The 21,849-nt window shown below is 35.5% G+C and overlaps 3 protein-coding genes and 1 pseudogene across 5 annotated transcripts; 1 reads left to right on the top strand and 3 right to left on the bottom strand.

Moving 5' to 3' along the window:
- Positions 1 to 2,796: 2,796 nt before the first annotated feature.
- Positions 2,797 to 20,499, bottom strand: LOC127105564 (probable phospholipid hydroperoxide glutathione peroxidase). 3 transcript variants are annotated; one of them, XM_051042754.1, is made up of 6 exons: positions 20,017 to 20,499; positions 19,851 to 19,927; positions 19,624 to 19,685; positions 19,287 to 19,405; positions 18,389 to 18,556; positions 2,797 to 3,065 (listed from the first exon to the last, which is right to left on the bottom strand). In XM_051042754.1, exons 1-6 carry the CDS (start codon positions 20,269 to 20,271, stop codon positions 3,036 to 3,038), a joined length of 711 nt encoding a protein of 236 aa, XP_050898711.1. In that variant the 5' UTR covers positions 20,272 to 20,499; the 3' UTR covers positions 2,797 to 3,035. The 3 variants fall into 3 exon arrangements, with proteins under 3 accessions (XP_050898711.1, XP_050898712.1, XP_050898710.1); XM_051042755.1 differs by lacking the exons at positions 18,389 to 18,556; positions 19,287 to 19,405; positions 19,624 to 19,685; positions 19,851 to 19,927 and adding exons at positions 3,163 to 3,330; positions 4,121 to 4,239; positions 4,481 to 4,542; positions 4,708 to 4,784; XM_051042753.1 differs by lacking the exon at positions 2,797 to 3,065 and adding an exon at positions 18,023 to 18,291.
- On the top strand, positions 4,859 to 5,845 carry LOC127105565 (stromal 70 kDa heat shock-related protein, chloroplastic-like; annotated as a pseudogene).
- Positions 5,973 to 6,969, bottom strand: LOC127108255 (uncharacterized). The gene is made up of 2 exons (XM_051045695.1): positions 6,940 to 6,969; positions 5,973 to 6,848 (listed from the first exon to the last, which is right to left on the bottom strand). Exons 1-2 carry the CDS (start codon positions 6,967 to 6,969, stop codon positions 6,249 to 6,251), a joined length of 630 nt encoding a protein of 209 aa, XP_050901652.1. The 3' UTR covers positions 5,973 to 6,248.
- LOC127105559 (uncharacterized) lies at positions 7,061 to 9,972 on the bottom strand. The gene is made up of 6 exons (XM_051042746.1): positions 9,312 to 9,972; positions 8,960 to 9,210; positions 8,492 to 8,867; positions 8,235 to 8,366; positions 7,978 to 8,153; positions 7,061 to 7,449 (listed from the first exon to the last, which is right to left on the bottom strand). The coding sequence occupies exons 1-6, from the start codon at positions 9,861 to 9,863 to the stop codon at positions 7,326 to 7,328; spliced, it is 1,611 nt and encodes a 536-aa protein (XP_050898703.1). The 5' UTR covers positions 9,864 to 9,972; the 3' UTR covers positions 7,061 to 7,325.
- Positions 20,500 to 21,849: the final 1,350 nt, after the last annotated feature.

Raw genomic sequence — 21,849 nt, 5'->3', positions numbered from 1 at the left:
TTCCCATACTGAACCGATTTTAACTTACATCGGGCCTAAGGGGCCTCCACATACTCCCCCACCAATTAGAGATATTCCAAATAGGCCTTCGGTATCCCCTGGTTTCTCGATACCATTTGGTGGTCGAGAACAACCATATGGAATGTCAACTTCAGTGATGGCCAGTTTACACAACGTTGGTTCGACTTTCTCAGAACCAGTGGTTAACATAAACTCTCCATTACAAGGGTCTGGGGTTAACATGAGTCGAAATAACCAGTCTTCAGGTTTGAGACACCACACACAACTACTTAGTCTTACCAATAACTCTGCAATAGTGTGGAGACAACAGATGGATGAAAGTAACCATGAGATGGTCCAAATGTTGACCCAAACATTGACCACTGTATTAAATCCTATGATTCAAAATGCGGCTCAGTCGAATCAACAAATGACATCGCAGGTGGCGCGAATGTCTGAATTCCTGGGTGTACCACAACCCCAGCGACACCCTCCTAGGGATTGGGTAAGAGAAATCCAGGGGGCCACCTTCGAAGAAGACCTTACTATCAACCAGATCCCATAAAATCATCTGCAACCAGAGATGTTGAATCAGGAAGTAGGAGTTGTACCCCCTAAGACCGAACCACAAATACCCAGAGAAAGGGAACCAAGGGTAGTAATGGTAAATAGAAACCAAAAGGCCGATGATATCATACGACAAGTTCTACATGATGATTTGGCAGCAGATAATAATCTAATAGCCATGGTCGAGAGGATTATCGTTCGAAATGGAGACCTTCATGGAAGTTGACGATGAATGTCGACAGGAAGAATATAACAAAATCGCCTTCCCTAAAGAGGACGAAACGCTGTCTGACTTCCTCTGAAGGTGCCAGAAGAAGCAATCGGAAGTCATGTTGTGCAACGCTGTGTTCGACAAGAAGGCAACCCAAAATCTCAAAGGGGTAAGGAGAGCGAATCACCAAGAGGGTCACAAAGCTTTTCAAAATCATCAGGTTATTCATCCCATAAGGGCTTTCGACCCAAGGAGATACTATGATCCAAGACGGCTGATGGTGAAACTTGGTGAAGCAAAGCGAATAGGTCCGACTACTAAACCCATTTCTTTCAAACCTAGTGCTGAAATTTCGAATGGAAAATGGGTAAAGCCAGTAGATGGCAGAAAATGTGGTCAAGGGAAATGGCAGAGCTTCAAAGTCGAAAGGGGTTTGTCATTAGCTTACCGTAGGAAATTTCAGTCCGACAAAGGAACCTCCCATGTCTCTGAAAACTATAAAGGAAAAAACCCTATGACAAGGTCTCAAGGGAGAAGGGAACAAAGGAGAAGGAAAGCCCAGAGGGATGCTGGTGAGAAAGACAAAGCTGAGTCTAACACCAACGTGCCTGCAAAACAAAGGGAAATTATTTTGTGTGATTGGAGAATGTAGTTAAATTTTGATATTGATGTATTAAAATTTAAAAAATTATTAATTTGATGCATTTTTTAACCAGACAGTTTTATAAAATCGGCTCCGGTTCTTTGATTCGAATGATTTTGGACGGTTCATTCAGTTTTTTCGATTTTACTCCGATTTTGACCCGCTAACCAGATTCATCTCCGGTTTCTGATCCAACCGGTTGAATTGGCCGGTTCGGTTCGATTTTAAAACATTGAGTTATATACGAGAGTGTCCTCTTTATTTTAGAATTATTGGCACCCTGCGCTCAACTTGTCGCCTTCTCCTTCTCGATGAGATCTATTAACCACATTATTAATGAACAATTTTATAAATTATAGTTGATATGAACGTAGTATATTTAATTATAGAATTAAATATATTTTTAATATTCAAACAGACACAAAAATAAGTTACCAATATTTTTATAAATGGATATACGGGTTTAAGATGCTTATAAACGAGAAAAAAGTTACATGTTGATACAATTATTTTTATAAATGGAAATTCGTTACTATTACTTTTATAAACGAAAAAAATTCAATTATTAGTACAATTATTTTTATAAACGGAAATAAATTACAAATATTTTTTTATAAATCGACACACGGGTTCATGACACTTATACACAGAAAAAGTCTATATATTGATATAATTATTTTTATAAATGAAAATAAGTTACAAAGGAAAATTTCATGGTGATAATTCATATAAAATATTGAATTGCATTTACATGTTTATTTTTTTAATATTTCTTTTTGCAAACGTTTTTTTTTTTCAAACATTTTAATTATGTGATTCAACATTCAATTTTTTTTAGTATTTTTCAGTTGAGATTGTTAGGAATGATTTATGTGCAGATGTTCTAACCTTGATGGACCTTGATTAAATATCGTACTATGATTGTGAGATGTTCTAACCTTGATTAAATGTCGTACTATGATTGTGAGATTCTTAAAGAAAAAAGACCATATACTGAGATGTATCTTGAAAATGGTTGATATGAATATGAAAAATCCAAAAAATTTAAGATTGATAAAGTCTTGATTTTTCATTCCCGATCTACTTCAGAGATGTTGTACTTTAAGTTGGTCAAAAAGAAAATGAGGATTGTTGGAAATAATGTATGAAGGTTTTTGTCTATGTCATTTAGGTGTTTAAATCTTTATTTTAAGATAAATCTTTATTAAACTAGATTAAACTTTCTAGTTTAACCCTTTAGTCTGAGCTCCAATTGATATGTATCTTATACATGGTCAAGCACAAATTTGACGCTACAAACATCCACATTCTACCATATCACAGGCAATTCGGTCAAATTTAACCGGTAAATAACAATTTAAACAGACAAATAGTATAAGGCCAAACGGAACTTAACTTATTTACATTCATACAATAGCAATAAGTCAAGTACACAGTCTCATGAATGAGAACTAAAATCAGCGATACAAAACAACTGTTTGGGTAAGTATACCAAATGGAAAAAATTGCACCAACATCTGTCTGCAATACATTCCTTTATTCACATATGAAATACAGTAGTAAAGTTCTCATCATCCTTATTCATTTATTCCAGCTTCCAACATTCATAACTCTTCATGCATCAAGCAACTTCAACAAGTCCTTCTGCAGAAGAAATCAACAAAAGAAACATACTTAGTGCAAAATATTCATGACGTCTACTAGGCAATATCATGTGGTGGCACTATACAAATTGTCTTACCTCAATGCTAAGAGGTGATGTTGTGGGTGCATAACGTTCTACAACATTGCCATTTTTATCCACAAGGAACTTGGAGAAGTTCCATTTGATACCGTCCCCAAAGAGTCCACCTTTGCTTGACTTTAGATACTTGTAGATTGGAGCAGCATTGGCACCATTCACATCAACCTAATTAAGATCAAATAAACATCATCTGAGTCTGCATTTAAGACTACAACAAAAACATACAGAGGAAAGTGGAATATCGTTCTAGCTGGACATCGTTGGAAACCACATCCAACCAAGACTAATCTTATTTGTTAAACCTAGTATGCGTAGAGTCGGGATCGAACCCAGAACCTCCGAAAACCTTGGGTTAAGCTGAAAGAGATCCCTCGTCCAAGTGCTCTTGGATTTTCGTCTAATGCAACAAGGATAAGGTTTGAATACGAAGTCTTGAGGCCAATTTATTCATCCCAGCTTAGTTTATGGTTCATATAAGGTCCAGAACTAGTTTAAAGATATGAAGGTTTAAAACTATGAAGCACGGACACCTATAGGACATATCTAAAAGGTTTAAACATGTCCTGAAGCAATGTTATTGCTATGTCCGACTGCAAAGTCGGACATATCTAAAAGGTTTAAACATGTCCTGAGGTAATAGCGCGATGTCCAACACATGTATGACACAGAAAAGTCTCATCGGTTTCTTATATTATCGTGCTTCATAGGTGTAAAGAATTACACAACCAAGGCTGAAAATGTGGGAAATCATGGAAAGAATCACATATTCTATTTCTAATTTCCGAATAAAGTAGGATGTAGTAACAATTCAGAATATGCTTAAGGGAGCCAAATTGGAGATTGACAAAAAGCACATATGACTGACAAACATGATTTATTGAAGGTGCCAATGCCATGATAAGAGCATTTCTTTTCTTCTAAGAAGATGGATTCAAGAGATGGGCAAAGTTTCTACCTTGTCAAAAACGGGAAACTCAGCTTTGAAGCGAGTGCAGACAAAGTCTTGTATCTCTTCAACAGATCCAGGCTCCTGTGCCCCAAACTGATTGCATGGGAATGCCAGGATTTCCAAACCTGAATAAACACAGCAAAGTAATTTAGAAAGGTTTGGTTGCTTACTTTGAGCTTACTCCTAAGTTCCTAAGGAATTCAGAACAAATATTTTGTCTTAATGATATACAGTTAATTATTTGAGCACATATTATACAATTAGTGATGAATTAGAGAACACAGAACTAGAAAGGACAAGAAGAACTTTGCATGGAAAACAAAACAAAACAAAACAAAGGTATCAGAAGTAAAGAACAAAAGACACCTTTTTGTTTGTATTTCTCATACAACTGACTCAGTTCTGTGTAATTGGAGTTAGTCAAGCCACTGCATCAAAGCACAGTACAAGAAATCAGACTAGAAGTAAATAAATAGCAAAAGAAAAGAAAAATTCAACTAATTAGATCTGAAGCAACAATCTTATAAAGATTGAAATGAAATTATTACTCAGCAATTACTAATTACTTTACTAGTAGTAAAAATACAGTATACCATTGTGAGGCAACATTGACAATGATAAGGACCTTTCCTTTGTAGTCACCAAGATTAACATCATTACCCTTAGCATCCTGCAAAATTCATAAAAAAAAATCAATAAACGAATGAATGAATCTGTGACATTGTGCTGTTGGATGTTTCTCCACTGTCATTGGGGTTGGAAACTCTTGGTGGTGTGATGACCAAGATTATTCCAAGAAACACTACCCTTCCCACTTCAAAATCAGAGGTTTTCTCTACTGCTGCTGATGGGCAGACAAGGCGAGAGAGAATTTGTTAGGGACAATAAATCTCTTGGTAGCTTCCGTTTAGACGGTATCCCTCCCGCTCCTCGTGGGGTTCCTCAAATCGAGGTGAAATTTGACATTGATGCAAATGGTATTCTATCGGTTGCTGCCATAGACAAGGGCACAGGAAAGAAACAAGATATTACCATTACTGGTGCCAGCACTTTGCCTGGTGATGAGGTATCTTCTATTACCATTACAGGATGATTTTGTGAATGACTCCTCCTTATATGATTATAACGGGAAACAGTTCTGATGCTTATCTCTTGAATGATTTGCAGGTTGAGAGAATGGTGAGCGAGGCAGAGAGATTTTCAAAAGAGGACAAAGAAAAGAGGGAAGCAATCGACACCAAGAACCAGGCAGACTCTGTTGTCTACCAGACTGAGAAGCAATTGAAAGAGCTGGGAGAGAAAGTTCCCGCCCCTGTTAAAGAGAAGGTGGAAGCTAAACTCGGAGAACTTAAAGAAGCTATTACCGGTGGTTCGACTCAAACTATTAAAGATGCCTTGGCTGCCCTCAACCAGGAAGTTATGCAGCTTGGTCAGTCTCTATATAACCAACCTGGAGCTGCAGGACAAGCAGGACCTACACCACCTGGTAGTGAGTCTGGCCCCTCAGAATCGTCAGGCAAGGAGGGACCTGAAGGAGATGTGATTGATGCTGATTTTACAGACTCTAAATGAGTTAATAGAGATTATTGAATAGGGATTATTTTTATTTTATGCTTCTCCTGTGCTAAATTCTTAGGGATTTTTGTCAATTGAGTGCGAGCGGATCTTCTCTTAATATAATTAGACTTTATTTGTTTATTATAGGTGCTCATTGACGCACACGTTTCTGTATCTTTTGGAAATTTTGTCTGGATTACATGTATTGTGGACGGAGTTTACAGGCCGAAAATGTTGTAATTTGATATAAGAAAAATAAGATAAATTTGCATGAACCTATTAGAAGAGATGACACTACTACTTTGCTTCCTAAAAAAGGAATGATCGTTTGCATGTTAATCAGAAATGCAAGATCCTCTTAGATAGCAATGTAAGCAACAGATACTTGAACCCAATAATGATAATAGTATCAGAAGTAGACAATCTAATCTATGAATTTGTTAATTCCTTAGAATGGAAGCAAATAAAATGAAAAACTACAATTACTGATTTACAACACTTCGGTTCTAATGTACATATATACAAATGGATGAAAGAATGTAGTTGAGGAAAGAGGAGGAGAGGAATGAAGTGATAGTCATTCACCTAGATACGTTCTGGGACTCCGGGGGACTGATGGAATAACATGACCAACTGATTCATCATGGTATGCATAACCTTTATGGGGTCTGTTTGCATTAGAGTAATAGTAATTCATACCCCTACTGCTACTGCTACTACTCATATTATCTGTCATCATATTCATAGTCATCTGAGATGGCGATATCCTTCCCATTCCCATTCCAATCCCTACTTCATGTATTGGTCTAAGTCCACCAACAAGAGAGAGTTGCTGGTATTGATAATGACTACTCCTACTTCTACTAATACCGTGATTATGCGGTTGCTGCTGCTGCTGCTGTAACTGTTGTGTATTATTGTAGCTGTTTGTAAGGCTGGATAAACTTGGAGAGCTTCTCACTCTCTGCATTGAAACCATACCCTTCTGTAACTGCTGCATACCTTGGTAGTGGGACGGTGATTCCCCGCTAGTACATCCATCTGGAGAGGTTGATTTTGGCGAAGAACACGTAGAGCAAGCCGCATATTTAGAGCCGGGGCTTGGGCGTATGATTCCGTTGATGGCATCAAGGTAACGCTGTTCTAAGAAATATGGTTCAACAGGAAGTGAATTTCCCTGCTATGTTCAGAACCCTAATTTTCTAAGGGGGTATTTGAAATTAAAAAGTATAAAATGACACATAATCACTTTAAAAAGTGTATTTAACCCAAAGATAAACAGGTACACATGTCTGCATTTTTGAGGAAACAACAGTGAAAGAGCCTTCACACATTCAGAAACTAAAATGGTGGTTTATTCCCAATGAATGATGCAGCATAATTGCCAAGTAGGAACAAATATCATCAATTTAATTGATTCAAGAGAGAAAAAATCATTACAATAACATTTGTATAATCTTCTCATTTCAAGCTATTGCAATCTCAAGAATCATATCGATCCTATTATAAATTACCGCCTCAAAGTCCCCTTCCCTCCAAGCCCTAGAGGCAAGAGGGAAAACAATAACTCAAACAAGTAAATAGAAAGTACTTTATCGCATATACAACTGAATAGCACCCCACAATCATTTAAAAATAAAAGTACTAACTGATATTATTCCCACTCAATTGTTGATGGAGGCTTTGACGTAATATCTAGCACAACACGATTCACACCAACGACCTCATTACAGATTTTGGTTGAGACATCATTAAGGAACTTGTGGTCAAAGTAGTACCTGGAATTCAATTCAAATTACAGTTATTGTGAAGAGCTATTAAAGATGATAACTGATAAGCAACTGTATTGGAAATTCTAAAGGTTAAATATGAAAAGGCCATTCAAAGCCAATTAGCATCAAAGGTGCAACATTAATGCCCTAAACGCTATTAAAAAAAACATAAACGTCCTAAAGCGGATATATTTTAAGGAGCATAAGAGAATTTAATTAGGATCATGATAGAAATTGTGAGAAGATGATGTGGGAGGATGCACAAGTTCTAAGGCTGTCTCTGAACACACAAGCATGTGTTGAAAAACTTCCCCTGTATCAATTATGTATGCAACCACGAGAATATCAAAAAGCAAAATATCCTAAACTTGCCCCAATCAATAGTTTATTAGATGCATGTTTTAACCTAATAAATGTAAGTTCGGTGCCATTTAAACAAATAACAAGAAAGCAAAATAGTATTATGCAGAAGTAGCATAACCAGAAGAGTTATAGCCAGCATCATGGCAATGTATGCTTCAGTTGAAATCTTACCAGTCTGCTGTCATTCCATCTTGACTTGTAACAGCTCTGAGTGCGACAACATGGGAGTGTGTTCTTTGATCACCTTGAACTCCAACAGATCTTACTGGTAAGAAAACTGCAAAGGCTTGCCATATTACATCATAGAGGCCAGCATCTTTGATTGACTGAATGAAAATCTCATCAACCTGTAAAACAAAATGGACTCAAAACAATAACGGTAATAAATCAATATTGCAGACAAACACAAATGCAAAAGCTCTGTGTACCTGTCGGAGAATATCTAACGCATTTCCTTCAGTCACATCACCCAATACTCTAACTGCAAGACCAGGCCCAGGGAAGGGATGACGTTTTAGAAATCCCTCGGGAACATCCATGATCCTCCCTAATTGACGAACCTTTGAACAGTGAATGAAAATAACCAAAACAAATCAATGCATATCATGACAAGCTCATAAACAGTAACAATCAGAGAATCCAATTCCAAGCACAAGCAATCAAGTCAATAGTTCAAAAGTAAAACCTCATCCTTGAAAAGTAGTTTAAGTGGTTCAATAAGTTTCAGTTTCATGTCCTTTGGCAGACCACCAACATTATGATGACTCTTGATGGTATGGGAATGGGTTCTCCCACTTCCAGGTGGTGGGCATGATTCAATCACATCAGGGTACAAGGTCCCTTGAACCAAGTAAGAAGGTCTGGTTCCCAGTTTCTTCTCTAGCTCCTGAGCAAAATCGTCAAAAATGCAGATAAACTCTTTACCAATTATTTTCCTCTTTACTTCAGGATCCGTCACACCTTTTAGCTTTGTAAGAAAGCGATCTACAGCATCAACACATACAACAGGTAAATGAAGATCCTTTTCAAAGGTTTCCATCACCCGTTCCTGCTCCTTATACCTATACACAACAGCAAAACCAATAATAAACAAAACAAGAACCAAAAACAACTTCCTCTTGAAATCCAATATCTAACATTAGTGGTAACCAACCTGAGCAAGCCATTGTCAACAAAAACACAATGAAGCCTATCCCCAATGGCTTTATGAACTATGGTAGCAGCAACAGTGGAATCAACACCACCAGATAAGGCACAAATAACATGTTCCTTAGGCCCCACTGTATTATTGATCACTCTAATTTCTTCCTCCAACACATCCTCCATCTTCCACTCCGCCGCAATTCCACAAACATCAAACAAAAAATGCTTCAGAGTTTCCATTCCCTCAGGCGTATGAGTCACCTTCAAAAACACCAAAAAACCAATAAGCAAATAAACACAATTGCAATACCAATATAAGCACTTATAACATAAGCCGATATCAAATAAGTACTTATGTATACCTCAGGGTGATACTGAAGGCCATATAATTTGGCAGAGGGATTCTCTATAGCAGCAACAGCACCCTGCTGGCTTCGCGCCACGACATTGAAGCCCGAAGGAAGAGTGACAGCTTCATCTCCATGACTCATCCAGACAACTTGATTATGTCCAACTTTATCGGACGGGTATAGAGCAGAAGGATTTTCGACATGGATTTCCATCCGTCCATACTCCTGCGTGTTTCCGACACGAACTTCACCTCCGAGACGGTTAACGAGAAGCTGGAGTCCGTAGCAAATACCAAGAACGGGGACGGAATTGGACTGAGCCCACTGGAGGAAGCCGTCGGGGAAGGAAGGGGAGTCGGGTGTGTGGACGGAGTGGGGACCGCCGGAGAGAATGACGAGGGAAGGGTTGAGTTCGGTGATGGATTGGAGAGAGGAGGTGCCGTTGAGGCAGAGGGAGAAAACGGAGAGGCTTCGGATTCGACGAGTGATGAGGTGAGTGTATTGGGAACCGAAGTCGAGGATGAGAACGAGGTCGGATTTGACGCGTTTGGGATCCATTGCCATGGCTGCTGGAGGTTTATGCCGCTGTTGCTGTAAGAGGTTTATGCCGCTGTTGCTGTAAGAGGTTTATGCCGCTGTTGCTGTAAGAGGTTTATGCCGCTGTTGCTGTAAGCTCTTGCTAGTGAGACTACTCGTTAAAAATTAATTGCATAAACTTTCTAAAATCTTTTATTATAAAATATTTATCTTCTACATTTTCATCGCCTATAAAAATAGGATAGGTAGCATGCATTTTTTAATCTTCACCAATTAAATAACAATAATATTAAATCCACACATTCTCGCTCCCTTCATTAAAATTTAAATTTTTTCTTTCATATTTTTTCATTTCATTTTTATTTTTTTTATTTTTTTATTATTATTAAAAATTATTACAAATTTATTTTTTTTATTTTAATAAAATTAATAATTCATTTTATCTTATAAATCACTATCAACATAATATTTATTTTATGTTAATCAATCATTATTTTAATTTTGCACGTATTTTATTTTTCACAAAAATTCACCTAAAATAAAGAAATATTTGATTTTTTTTAAATAATCAACTTTTTCAAATTATATACCAAAATAACCATATTTTCAATTTATTTACCAAACTAACCATGTTTGTGAGAGCATGCGCCATTACAATTGATGCATGCATGTAAAATGTAAGAGCATGCATCAATGCAATTGGTGCATGCATGTAAAATGTAGGAGCATGCACAGTTGTAATTGGTGCATGCATGTAAAAGCATGTAAAATGTAGGAGCATGCGTCACTGCAATTGGCACGTGTATAAAAAATGTAGGAGCATGCGTCACTGCAATTGGCACATACATGTAAAAAAAATAAAGAGTAGCAACATGCATGCACCAATTCCAGTGGCGCATGCTCTTATATTTTACATGCATGAGCCAATGAATACAAATTCATCAGCGCATGCATCATAGCAAATGGCACATTGTTTCATTTTAAAAAAAAATAGTTATATTGATAAATAATTTGAAATTATGGTTATTTCCGTATTATTCTTGAAAAAAGTTGTTATTTAAAAAAAATCAAAATATTTACTTATAAAATTTTATTTAAATTTAAATTTTTCCTGTAATTCTGATTAAGTTATCTTTGTTATACAAAGTCGTTCTCAAGTCCGGATAAAATTGTTAGAATTAATTCATATTTTCAGAAATTTGTAGATAAATTTTGTTAGATGGTATTTTAGTATTTTTACTTAAAGACTCGCTTGTTTTAAGCAAGTGAGTGGTATGAATAAATGTATTTATTCCTTTTGCCATATGTGTGTGCATTTTCTGTGTAAGCGTTTTGAGTAGTGGAAATTTGTTATTATTCTCTCTTCTCTCTCTCTCTCTCTTGTTTCATTGTTCATCTTTGTCACTCTGTGCATCAATAATTTGTATCTAGAGCTCCGGTTCAGATCCACAAGGAAACACCACAGAAAACACGAGTGAAACGATGAGAAGTTGTGTGATTGATTTATGTTCAAAGAATTCGTGTTGAATTTCTGTTCAGAATCATAACAAAATCACATATCTCGATTCTGCGGGATTGGGAAACACTATGTTTAGGTGAGATCTGAGTGTTTTGCAAAAGATTGAAGATGAACGGAAACATTAATTTGAGTAACAGACTTCTATTGTTTGATGGCAAGAAATGGTATCGTTGGATGATTCAGATATGTGTGTTGTTTTGAGCTCAAGATATTCTTGATCTCATGAACGACGGATATGTTCAGGTTGCACTTCCAGAAAATACAACAAATGCGTAGAGAAATGCTCAGTGTGATCTAAGGAAGAAGGATCAGGAGGCTTTATTCTACATCCATCAATGTATGGATGTGAACGTGTTTGAGAAAATCGTTGATTCGACGACGATAAAAGCTACGTGGGACACACTGGTGTGATGCTACGGCGGTGATGCATCAGTGAAGAATGTGAAGCTTCAGTCTCTATGCAAGCAATATAAGAATCTCAGCATGAAGAATAATGAGAAGGTACCTGACTACATCTCCAGAGTGATTCTGATCACAAATGAGATGAAGTCATATGGAGAAACTCTCTCTGAAGAAAGTATCATTGAGAAGGTACTTAGATCTCTTACTCCTCAATTTGATTACATCGTTATAGCAATTGAATATTATAAGGATCTGAGCACCATGAGAATAGAAGAGCTGCAAAGTAGTCTAAAGGCGCAAGAGTTGCGTCTAACTGAAAGAACCTGTGAGAGAGAGGTAGAGCAAGCTCTAAAAGTTTATTTTGTCAGGAAAGACTAGAAGCAGTCTTAGTCAGAAGTCAAGAAAAGACATGGTAGGTCTCAGAAGTCAGAAACCTCAACTTCTGGGAGTCATAAGGGAAGGAAAAGTTTAACAAGAGAATGGTTCAATATTACTGTTGTAATAGGTTTGGCCACTTTGCTAAGGACTGTTGGTCAAACAAGGAAAGGAATTTAGAAGAAACAAACATAGCCAGAGGAGATTCTGATGATGAACATGTACTATTAATGGCTTATGAATTTGATGATGATGAACATGTGCGGTTGACGATTTCTGATTCTGAAGGAGACTTTCAATATGAGTCAAAATCAGAAGATGAGTCAGAATCTGAAGGTTTTGAAGAAGAGTCGGAATCTGAGGATTCTGAAGTTGAAGTTGAGTCAAATGATGACTCTGAAGCTGAAGGAAAAGTTGCCTCTTAAGAGGATTCTGCCTCTGAAGGTGAGTCAGAATCAGAAAATAAGTCTGAAGGTGACTCTGAAGATGAAGAAGACTCTAAAGGCGAGTCTGACTTTGAAGGTGAATATGATTCTGATCCAGATTCTGATGATGATCCATAATCTATAAGTAATCCAATCTCTGGAAATGGAGCTTCTAGAGGTGGAGCTTCTGAAGTAAGAACTTATGAAGATATTAGTTATGATTCTGAAGATGAGTCAGAGCCTGAAAATGATTATGAGAGTGAGTAAGAATCAGAAGGCGAGATTGATTCTGAGGAAGAATTTGATTCTGATCCAGATTCTGATGGTGATTCGGATTCTGGTGGTAGTCCAGATTATGGGAATATTCCAGATTCTAAAGGTGGTCATGCTTCTGAAATCGGTATTGCTGGAGTTCCAACATCTAATACTATTCCAAAATCAGAAGGTTCTGAACAGGTTTGGAGGCCACAAAGAATCAGAAACATTATGAGAAAGTTTGCAGAGTTTGACATGCTGCAAGACACTGAAGTGGATTCTGAAGGGGAATTTATTGAGTGTGTCATGTTAGTAGACTCTGAACCCGTGAGTACGGAAGAAACTCTCAAGCAGAAAGTCTGGTTGGAGGCCATGAAAGAATAACTTTATGTTATAGAGAGAAACAAGACTTGAAAGTTAACAAAACTTCCAAATAACAACAAAGACATCAAAGTGAGATGGGTTTATAAGGTAAAGTTAAAGCTAGATGGATCAATTGGCAAACACAAAGCAATGTTAGTTGTGAGAGGTTTTCGGCTTAAATCTGGGTTAGATTACTTTGAAGTGTTTGTGCCTGTAGTAAGACATGAAACAATCAGACTAGTGATTGTAATAGCTTCTAACATGAATTAGCCTCTGATGCATTTAGACGTGAAATCTGCATTTCTGAACGGTCATTAGAAGAAGAGGTTTATGTGTCACAATCTCCTGGTTTTGAGAAAAAGAATCAGAAAAGGATGGTATACAAATTACACAAAGCTTTGTATGGACTGAAGCAAGCCCCTAGAACTTGGAATCTAAAAATTGATTCATTTTTCAAGAAGAAGGGATTTCAAAAATGTGAGATGGAGTATAGTGTCTATGTTTAGCATACTTGTGAAGGCAATATGATTATGATGTGTCTGTATGTTGATGAAATATTGCTAATAGGAAGTTATGAGCATGAGATAGCTAAGTTCAAGAAAGAGCTGATGAATGAGTTTGAGTCAACAGATCTAGAAAATATGGTTTATTTTCTAGGGATGAAGATTATGTACTCTAAGATAGGCATAATTTTACATCAGTTGAAATATGAACTTGAGTTTCTGAAGAGATTTGAGCTACTACATTGTAAAGTTATTGTCACACCTGTTAATACAAATCAGAAATTCGATTCTGATTCTGATGGTGATGATGTAGATGCGGCAATGTTCAAGCAGACAGTAGGGTCTCTAAGGTATTTGTGTGATACCAAACCTGCTATTTGTTATGTAGTTGGAATGGTGGATAGGTTTATGAGTAAACTGAAGTGGCCTCATTACCAAGTCACTGTCATAATTCTGAGGTATATAAAGGGAACTCTGAAGTATGGAGTTTTGTTCCCTTTTGGTGCTGAAACTGACTCAGAACTTCTAAGTTACTCAGATTCTGATTCGTGTGGAAACAAAGTTGACAAAATAAGTACTTTTGGGTACTTGTTTAAGTTTCTAGGAAGTTCTATTTCTTGGTGTTACAATAAGCAACCAGTTGTTGCTTTGTCAACCTGTGAAGCATAATATATTGTAGGTGATGTGACTGCATGTCAAGCTGTATGGATTTTGAATTTATTGTAGGATCTGAAGATCAAAGTAAACAAACCTTAGTGTTAGGATCAGGGTGTGTCAAAGTGTGTACAGAGTCTATAAAATTTACCAAGTACCCGTAAGAAGAGGGACTGTAAATTAAGAAATGTACGTTTGTTTACACCATTGTTAGTTATTTTGAAGCAATATAATTTACCTTTACTTTTCCAGAAATACATCTCTTTACTTCTTTATTTCGAACAATCTTACTTACTTCTTTATTTCAAACAGTCTTCTTTACTTCTTTATTTCACACAATTTTAATACTTCTTTGTTTCGAACACTTGTCGTTGCTACTTGGTTATCCTCATATTCTTTTACAATTTTCCCCTTTAATTCATATTAGCTTCTTACTATCTAAGTTTTAATCATCAGTTCTATGGACACTGTCGAACTGTTCATAGTTACTAGAATTCACTTTAAAAACAGTTAGCACATGTCATAGGATCAATCTGGTCGATCCTGTGAGTAACCAAATTTAGAATTTTGGAAGATCATCGGTTGTTTACCAATTTTCAAAGTAAACAAATTGGCACACTTGGTGGGACCGTGCTAGTGTTTTTGGAATTGTTTTTTATTTCTGGTTGTTAATTCATTTTCTCCCTTTTTCGGAAAGAATTTGTTGTATGTTATTAAGGAGTGGTAAAGTAGCCATAAACAACAAACAACGACCAAGGAGAGAATCCCATACGAGGATGGCGAATTTTAATGCGCCAGATAACCAAAATTCTCAAAATCCATCAATCAATAACATAACGCCCCCTTCTTCTTCGTTAGGGGCGAACACGGCCATAATGCACGTGTCTGAAATAGTTCCATCTATGGCGAGTTCGATGCCAACACGTTTAATTTCCCATACTGAACCAATTTTAACTTACATCGGGCCTAAGGGGCCTCCACATACTCCCCCACCAATTAGAGATATTCCAAACAGGCCTTTGGTATCCCCTGGTTTCTCGATACCATTTGGTGGTCGAGAACAACCATATAGAATGTCAACTTCAGTGATGGCCAATTTACACAACGTTGGTTCGACTTTCTCAGAACCAGTGGTTAACATAAACTCTCCATTACAAGGGTCTAGGGTTAACATGAGTCGAAATAACCAGCCTTCAGGTTTGAGACACCAGACACAACTACTTAGTCTTACCAATAACTCTGCAGCAGTGTGGAGACAACAAATGGATGAAAGTAACCATGAGATGGTCCAAATGTTGACCCAAACATTGACCACTGTATTAAATCCTATGATTCAAAATGCGGCTCAGTCGAATCAACAAATGACATCGCAGGTGGCGCGAATGTCTGAATTTCTGGGTGTACCACAACCCCAGTGACACCCTCCTAGGGATTGGGTAAGAGAAAACCAGGGGGCCACATTCGAAGAAGACCTTACTATAAACTAGATCCCATAAAATCATCTGCAACCAGAGATGCTGAATCAGGAAGTAGGAGTTGTACCCCCTAGGATCGAACCATAAATACCCAGAGAAAGGGAACCAAGGGTAGTAATGGTAAATAGAAACCAAAAGGCCGATGATATCATACGGCAAGTTCTACATGATGATTTGGCAGCAGATAATAATATAACAACCATGGTTAAGAGGATTATCGTTCGAAATGGAGACCTTCATGGAAGTTGACGATGAATGTCGACAGGAAGAATATAACAAAATCGCCTTCCCTAAAGAGGACAAAACGTTGTTTGACTTCCTCCGAAGGTGCCAGAAGAAGCAATCGGAAGTCATGTTGTGCAACGCTGTGTTCGACAAGAAGGCAACCCAAAATCTCAAAGGGGTAAGGAGAGCGAATCACCAAGAGGGTCACAAAGCTTTTCAAAATCATCAGGTTATTCATCCCATAAGGGCTTTCGACCCAAGGAGATACTATGATCCAAGACGACTGGTGGTGAAACTTGGTGAAGCAAAGCGAATAGGTCCGACTACTAAACCCATTTCTTTCAAACCTAGTGCTGAAATTTCGAATGGAAAGTGGGTAAAGCCAGTAAATGGCAGGAAACATGGTCAAGGGAAATGGCAGAGCTTCGAAGTCGAAAGGGGTTTGTCATTAGCTTACCGTAGGGAATTTCAGTCCGACAAAGGAACCTCCCATGTCTCTGAAAACTATAAAGGAAACAACCCTATGGAAAGGTCTCAAGGGAGAAGGGAACAGAGGAGAAGGAAAGCCCAGAGGGATGCTGGTGAGAAAGACAAAGTTGAGTCTAGCACCAACGTGCCTGCAAAACAAAGGGAAATTATTTTGTGTGATTGGAGAATGTAGTTAAATTTTGATATTGATGTATTAAAATTTAAAAAATTATTAATTTGATGCATTTTTTAACTAGACAGTTTTATAAAATCGGCTTCGGTTCTTTGATTCGAATGATTTTGGACGGTTCATTCAGTTTTTTCGATTTTACTCCGATTTTGACCCGCTAATCAGATTCATCTCCGGTTTCCGATCCAACCGGTTGAACTGGCCGGTTCGGTTCGATTTTAAAACATTGAGTTATATACGAGAGTGGCCTCTTTATTTTAGAATTATTGGCACCCTGCGCTCAACTTGTCGCCTTCTCCTTCTCAATGAGATCTATTAACCGCATTATTAATGGACAATTTTATAAATTATAGTTGATATGAACGTAGTATATTTAATTATAGAATTAAATATATTTTTAATATTCAAACAGACACACAAAAATAATGTATGGGTTTAAGATGCTTATAAACGAGAAAAACTTTACATGTTGATACAATTATTTTTATAAATGGGAATTCGTTACCATTACTTTTATAAACGAAATTGGTACAATTATTTTTATAAATGGGAATAAATTACAAATATTTTTTATAAATCGACACACGGGTTCATGACACTTATAAACAGAACAAGTATACAATTATTTTTATAAATGAGAATAAGTTACAAATATATTTATAAATGAGAAATAATTCATATAAAATATTGAATTGCATTTACATGTTTATCTTTTTAATATTTTTTTTTTGCAAACATTTTAATTATGTGACTGAACATTCAATTTTGCAAACATTTTAATTATGTGACTGAACATTCAATTTTTTTAGTATTCTCCAGTTGAGATTGTTATGAATGATCTACTAACTTTGATGGATCTTGATTAAATATCGTACTATGATTGTGAGATTCTTAAAGGAAAAAGACCCTGAAATGTATCTTGGAAATGGTTGGTATGAATATGTAAAATCCAAAAATTTTAATGTCTTATTTTTCATTACTGATGTGTTTCAGAGATGTTGTAATCGGTCAAAAAGAAGATGAGGATTGTTGGAAATAATGTACGAAGGTTGGAAATAATGTACGAAGGTTTTTGTCTTATGAAATTATTTTATTGTTCAGAGATTAGTTTTTATGTTTCTGTCTTATGTCATTTAGGTGTTTAAATGTTTATTTTAAGATAAATTATTTTATTGTTCAGAGATTAGTTTTTATGTTTCTCTAATCATGTATCTTATACATGGTCAAGCACAAATTTGACGCTACAAACATCCACATTCTAGTATTCTACCATATCACAGGCAATTCAGTCAAATTTAACCGGTAAATAACAATTTAAACAGACAAATAGTATAAGGCCAAACGGAACTTAACTTATTTACATTCATACAATAGCAATAAGTCAAGTACACAGTCTCATGAATGAGAACTAAAATCAGCGATACAAAACAACTGTTTGGGTAAGTATACCAAATGGAAAAAATTGCACCAACATCTGTCTGCAATACATTCCTTTATTCACATATGAAATACAGTAGTAAAGTTCTCATCATCCTTATTCATTTATTCCAGGTTCCAACATTCATAACTCTTCATGCATCAAGCAACTTCAACAAGTCCTTCTGCAGAAGAAATCAACAAAAGAAACATACTTAGTGCAAAATATTCATGACGTCTACTAGGCAATATCATGTGGTGGCACTATACAAATTGTCTTACCTCAATGCTAAGAGGTGATGTTGTGGGTGCATAACGTTCTACAACATTGCCATTTTTATCCACAAGGAACTTGGAGAAGTTCCATTTGATACCGTCCCCAAAGAGTCCACCTTTGCTTGACTTTAGATACTTGTAGATTGGAGCAGCATTGGCACCATTCACATCAACCTAATTAAGATCAGATAAACATCATCTGAGTCTGCATTTAAGACTACAACAAAAACGTACAGAGGAAAGTGGAATATCGTTCTAGCTGGACTTCGTTGGAAACCACATCAACCAAGACAAATCTTATTTGTTAAACCTAGTATGCGCAGAGTCAGGATCGAAGCCAGAACCTCGCGTTAAGCTGAAAGAGATCCCTTACCATCTCTTTCAAGTGCTCTTGGATTTTCATCATCATATTATTACTGAAACTAGTTTAATGCAACAAGGATAAGATTTGAATACGAAGTCTTGAGGCCAATTTAATCATCCCAGCTTAGTTTATGGTTCATATAAGGTCCAGAACTAGTTTAAAGATATGAAGGTTTAAAACTATGAAGCATATATGACACAGAAAAGTCCAACACTTGTATGACACAGAAAAGTCCAACACTTGTATGACACAGAAAAGTCTCATCGGTTTCTTATATTATCGTGCTTCATAGGTGTAAAGAATTACACAACCAAGGCTGAAAATGTGGGAAATCATGGAAAGAATCACATATTCTATCTCTAATTTCCGAATAAAGTAGGATGTAGTAACAATTCAGAATATGCTTAAGGGAGCCAAATTGGAGGTTCACAAAAAGCACATATGCCTGACAAACATGATTTATTGAAGGTGCCAATGCCATGATAAGAGCATTTCTTTTCTTCTAAGAACATGGATTCAAGAGATGGGCAAAGTTTTTACCTTGTCAAAAACGGGAAACTCAGCTTTGAAGCGAGTGCAGACAAAGTCTTGTATCTCTTCAACAGATCCAGGTTCCTGTGCCCCAAACTGGTTGCATGGGAATGCCAGGATTTCCAAACCTGAATAAACACAGCAAAGTAATTTAGAAAGGTTTGGTTGCTTACTTTGAGCTTACTCCTAAGTTCCTAAGGAATTCAGAACAAATATTTTGTCTTAATGATATACATATTATACAATTAGTGATGAATTAGAGAACACAGAACTAGAAAGGACAAGAAGAACTTTGCATGGAAAACAAAACAAAACAAAGGTATGAGAAGTAAAGAACAAAAGAAACCTTTTTGTTTGTATTTCTCATACAACTGACTCAGTTCTGTGTAATTGGAGTTAGTCAAGCCACTGCATCAAAGCACAGTACAAGAAATCAGACTAGAAGTAAATAAATAGCAAAACAAAAGAAAAATTCAACTAATTAGATCTGAAACAACAATCTTATAAAGATTGAAATGAAATTATTACTCAGCAATTACTAATTACTTTACTAGTAGTAAAAATACAGCATACCATTGTGAGGCAACATTGACGATGATAAGGACCTTTCCTTTGTAGTCACCAAGATTAACATCATTACCCTTAGCATCCTGCAAAATTCATAAAAAAAAATCAATAAACGAATGAATGAATCTGGTAATTGTTAGAGAGGTAGAGAAGAGGATTAAGAGATAATAACCTTAACGGTGAAATCGTGAATTGATTGGGGGTTTGAGGGAGAAGCCATGGTGTGATTTATTCTTAGAGTGAAGAACAAAGGGGTTAGAGTTCTAAAATTTGGTTTAGGTTTAGGAAAAGATTTGTTTGGAAGATGAGAAACTGAGATTGGATAATTTGTGGAGAAAAAGTGAAAGTGAAAAGAAGAAGAAGAAGAAGCAGCTAGAGCTAGTTTTGTTGTAGTTGAAAAGAGGATGCGAGTTGAAGTACAAAGCATTGAGATTTGAGAAGAAAACGGTTATCGAAATTTATAGGGTTCTTTTTACGTGTGATCTGATCTATTCGGAGTATAGTATGTATCTTACTTGGTGGTCCCCACTTTCTTGAGTGCCACCGACAGAGTTGTGAATGTGAAGAGAAGAACGGTGACGCGTGGACGGTTATTCTCGTGTCCAGGTGCACACCGGTGGTCGACGGATCATGGATGCATCCTCTTTCTCATTTTTTTTCACCTTTCCATCACCACTTACGTCATTATTATTTTCTTTTTGGAGAAAATATGTCAAATTATGATTATTTCAAAGTTTTCGCATCAAATTTAATGTCTATTTCACATACAATGAATTTTTTTTATGAGTTTAATTGAAATACGTACAGTGTAAAAAGATTTTACACTATCAGTTAATCATAGACGTCGGATATTATAAGAAATTTGATTTTTATTTTAAAAATCTATAAAATAATACAAACGGATGATGGTGATGAATCGACGGTGTAAAACTTTTTACACTGACAGTATATAGTAATTAATCTTTCTTTTTATATAAACACTTATAGTTCTAATTTAATTAGGAGATTAATTAGAATATTAGGATAAAGCAACCTTACACCCAATTAAAATTAATTATTTAGACATATAAATATTATAACTAAAAATAAAATAATATATTATAATTAAATTATTCTAATAAATATTTTCTATTATTTTTATTTTTCATCTTTTATATTTATATATCAAAATAATTAATTTTAGTTGAAGGGATTAATTATTATGTAATGTCAGTGTAAAAAATTTTACACGGCCGATTCATCACCATCACTCGTTTGCGTTACTTTATAGATTTTTAAAATAAAAGTCAAACTTGTTATAATATTCAACGTTTATGATTAACATGCCGTTTTACACGGTCAGTAGATTTGAATTAAATTTTTAATTGAATGATGTAAATATTTGAATTAATCTCTTTAATTAAATTTTACTATTTTGATATTTTGTCTATATTTTTCAAAAGATCATGTTTATTTTATTAATAATTATTAAGTTTATTGATTTTAATTTTTTCGATTTGACTAATATATATAAAAAATATCAATATAAGAAAAATAATTAAATAAATATTTATATAAAAATTCTATGCATACACATTAAATTTAATACGAAAATACTAAAATAATTCATAATAAAATATTTCTTCAATTTTGATATTTTATCTATATATTTTAGAATGTAATATATTGAATTTAAAACATAAAATTTGATTGGGTATACAACTATTTAACACTAATAAATATATTTTTTATTTTTTTCAAAATATTCATTTAAATTATTCTAGATTGATCAATATTTTTATACAAACATCCAATTTTTTAATATGATATCAAAATAACTATTCGTTTTTTATTTGAGTTAGACTAAAAATATAGTTTTGAAAAGAATATATGAGTGATTAGTTGTGTTATTGGCAGGGTCGACCTTAAGATCGATCCTTGCTCTTTTGATGAGTCATACAATGTCTTGCTTATGGGCAATAATTTAACATTTATATTATTTCATAATTGATCCATGTCATAAAAA

Source organism: Lathyrus oleraceus, chromosome 7 (assembly GCF_024323335.1).
Source record: "Lathyrus oleraceus cultivar Zhongwan6 chromosome 7, CAAS_Psat_ZW6_1.0, whole genome shotgun sequence".
Classification (NCBI taxonomy): domain Eukaryota; kingdom Viridiplantae; phylum Streptophyta; class Magnoliopsida; order Fabales; family Fabaceae; genus Lathyrus; species Lathyrus oleraceus.
The sequence above is the reverse complement of the archived record's forward strand: the minus strand, read 5'-3'. Positions and strand labels throughout refer to the sequence as shown.

Excerpts from the sequence above, each read along its gene's own strand:
- LOC127108255 (XM_051045695.1), bottom strand. The coding sequence starts at position 6,969 with ATGCAGACATGTGTACCTGTTTATCTTTGG. Across the intron at positions 6,849-6,939 it reads GTGTACCTGTTTATCTTTGG|GGAAATTCACTTCCTGTTGA; the intron begins GTTAAATACACT and ends TGAACATAGCAG.
- LOC127105559 (XM_051042746.1), bottom strand. The coding sequence starts at position 9,863 with ATGGCAATGGATCCCAAACGCGTCAAATCCGACCTCGTTCTCATCCTC. Across the intron at positions 9,211-9,311 it reads GCCTTCAGTATCACCCTGAG|GTGACTCATACGCCTGAGGG; the intron begins GTATACATAAGT and ends GTGTTTTTGAAG. Across the intron at positions 8,868-8,959 it reads GTTGACAATGGCTTGCTCAG|GTATAAGGAGCAGGAACGGG; the intron begins GTTGGTTACCAC and ends TGTTGTGTATAG.
- LOC127105564 (XM_051042754.1), bottom strand. The coding sequence starts at position 20,271 with ATGCTTTGTACTTCAACTCGCATCCTCTTTTCAACTACAACAAAACTA. Across the intron at positions 19,928-20,016 it reads TTCACGATTTCACCGTTAAG|GATGCTAAGGGTAATGATGT; the intron begins GTTATTATCTCT and ends TGAATTTTGCAG. Across the intron at positions 18,557-19,286 it reads AGTTTCCCGTTTTTGACAAG|GTTGATGTGAATGGTGCCAA; the intron begins GTAAAAACTTTG and ends GATCTTAATTAG.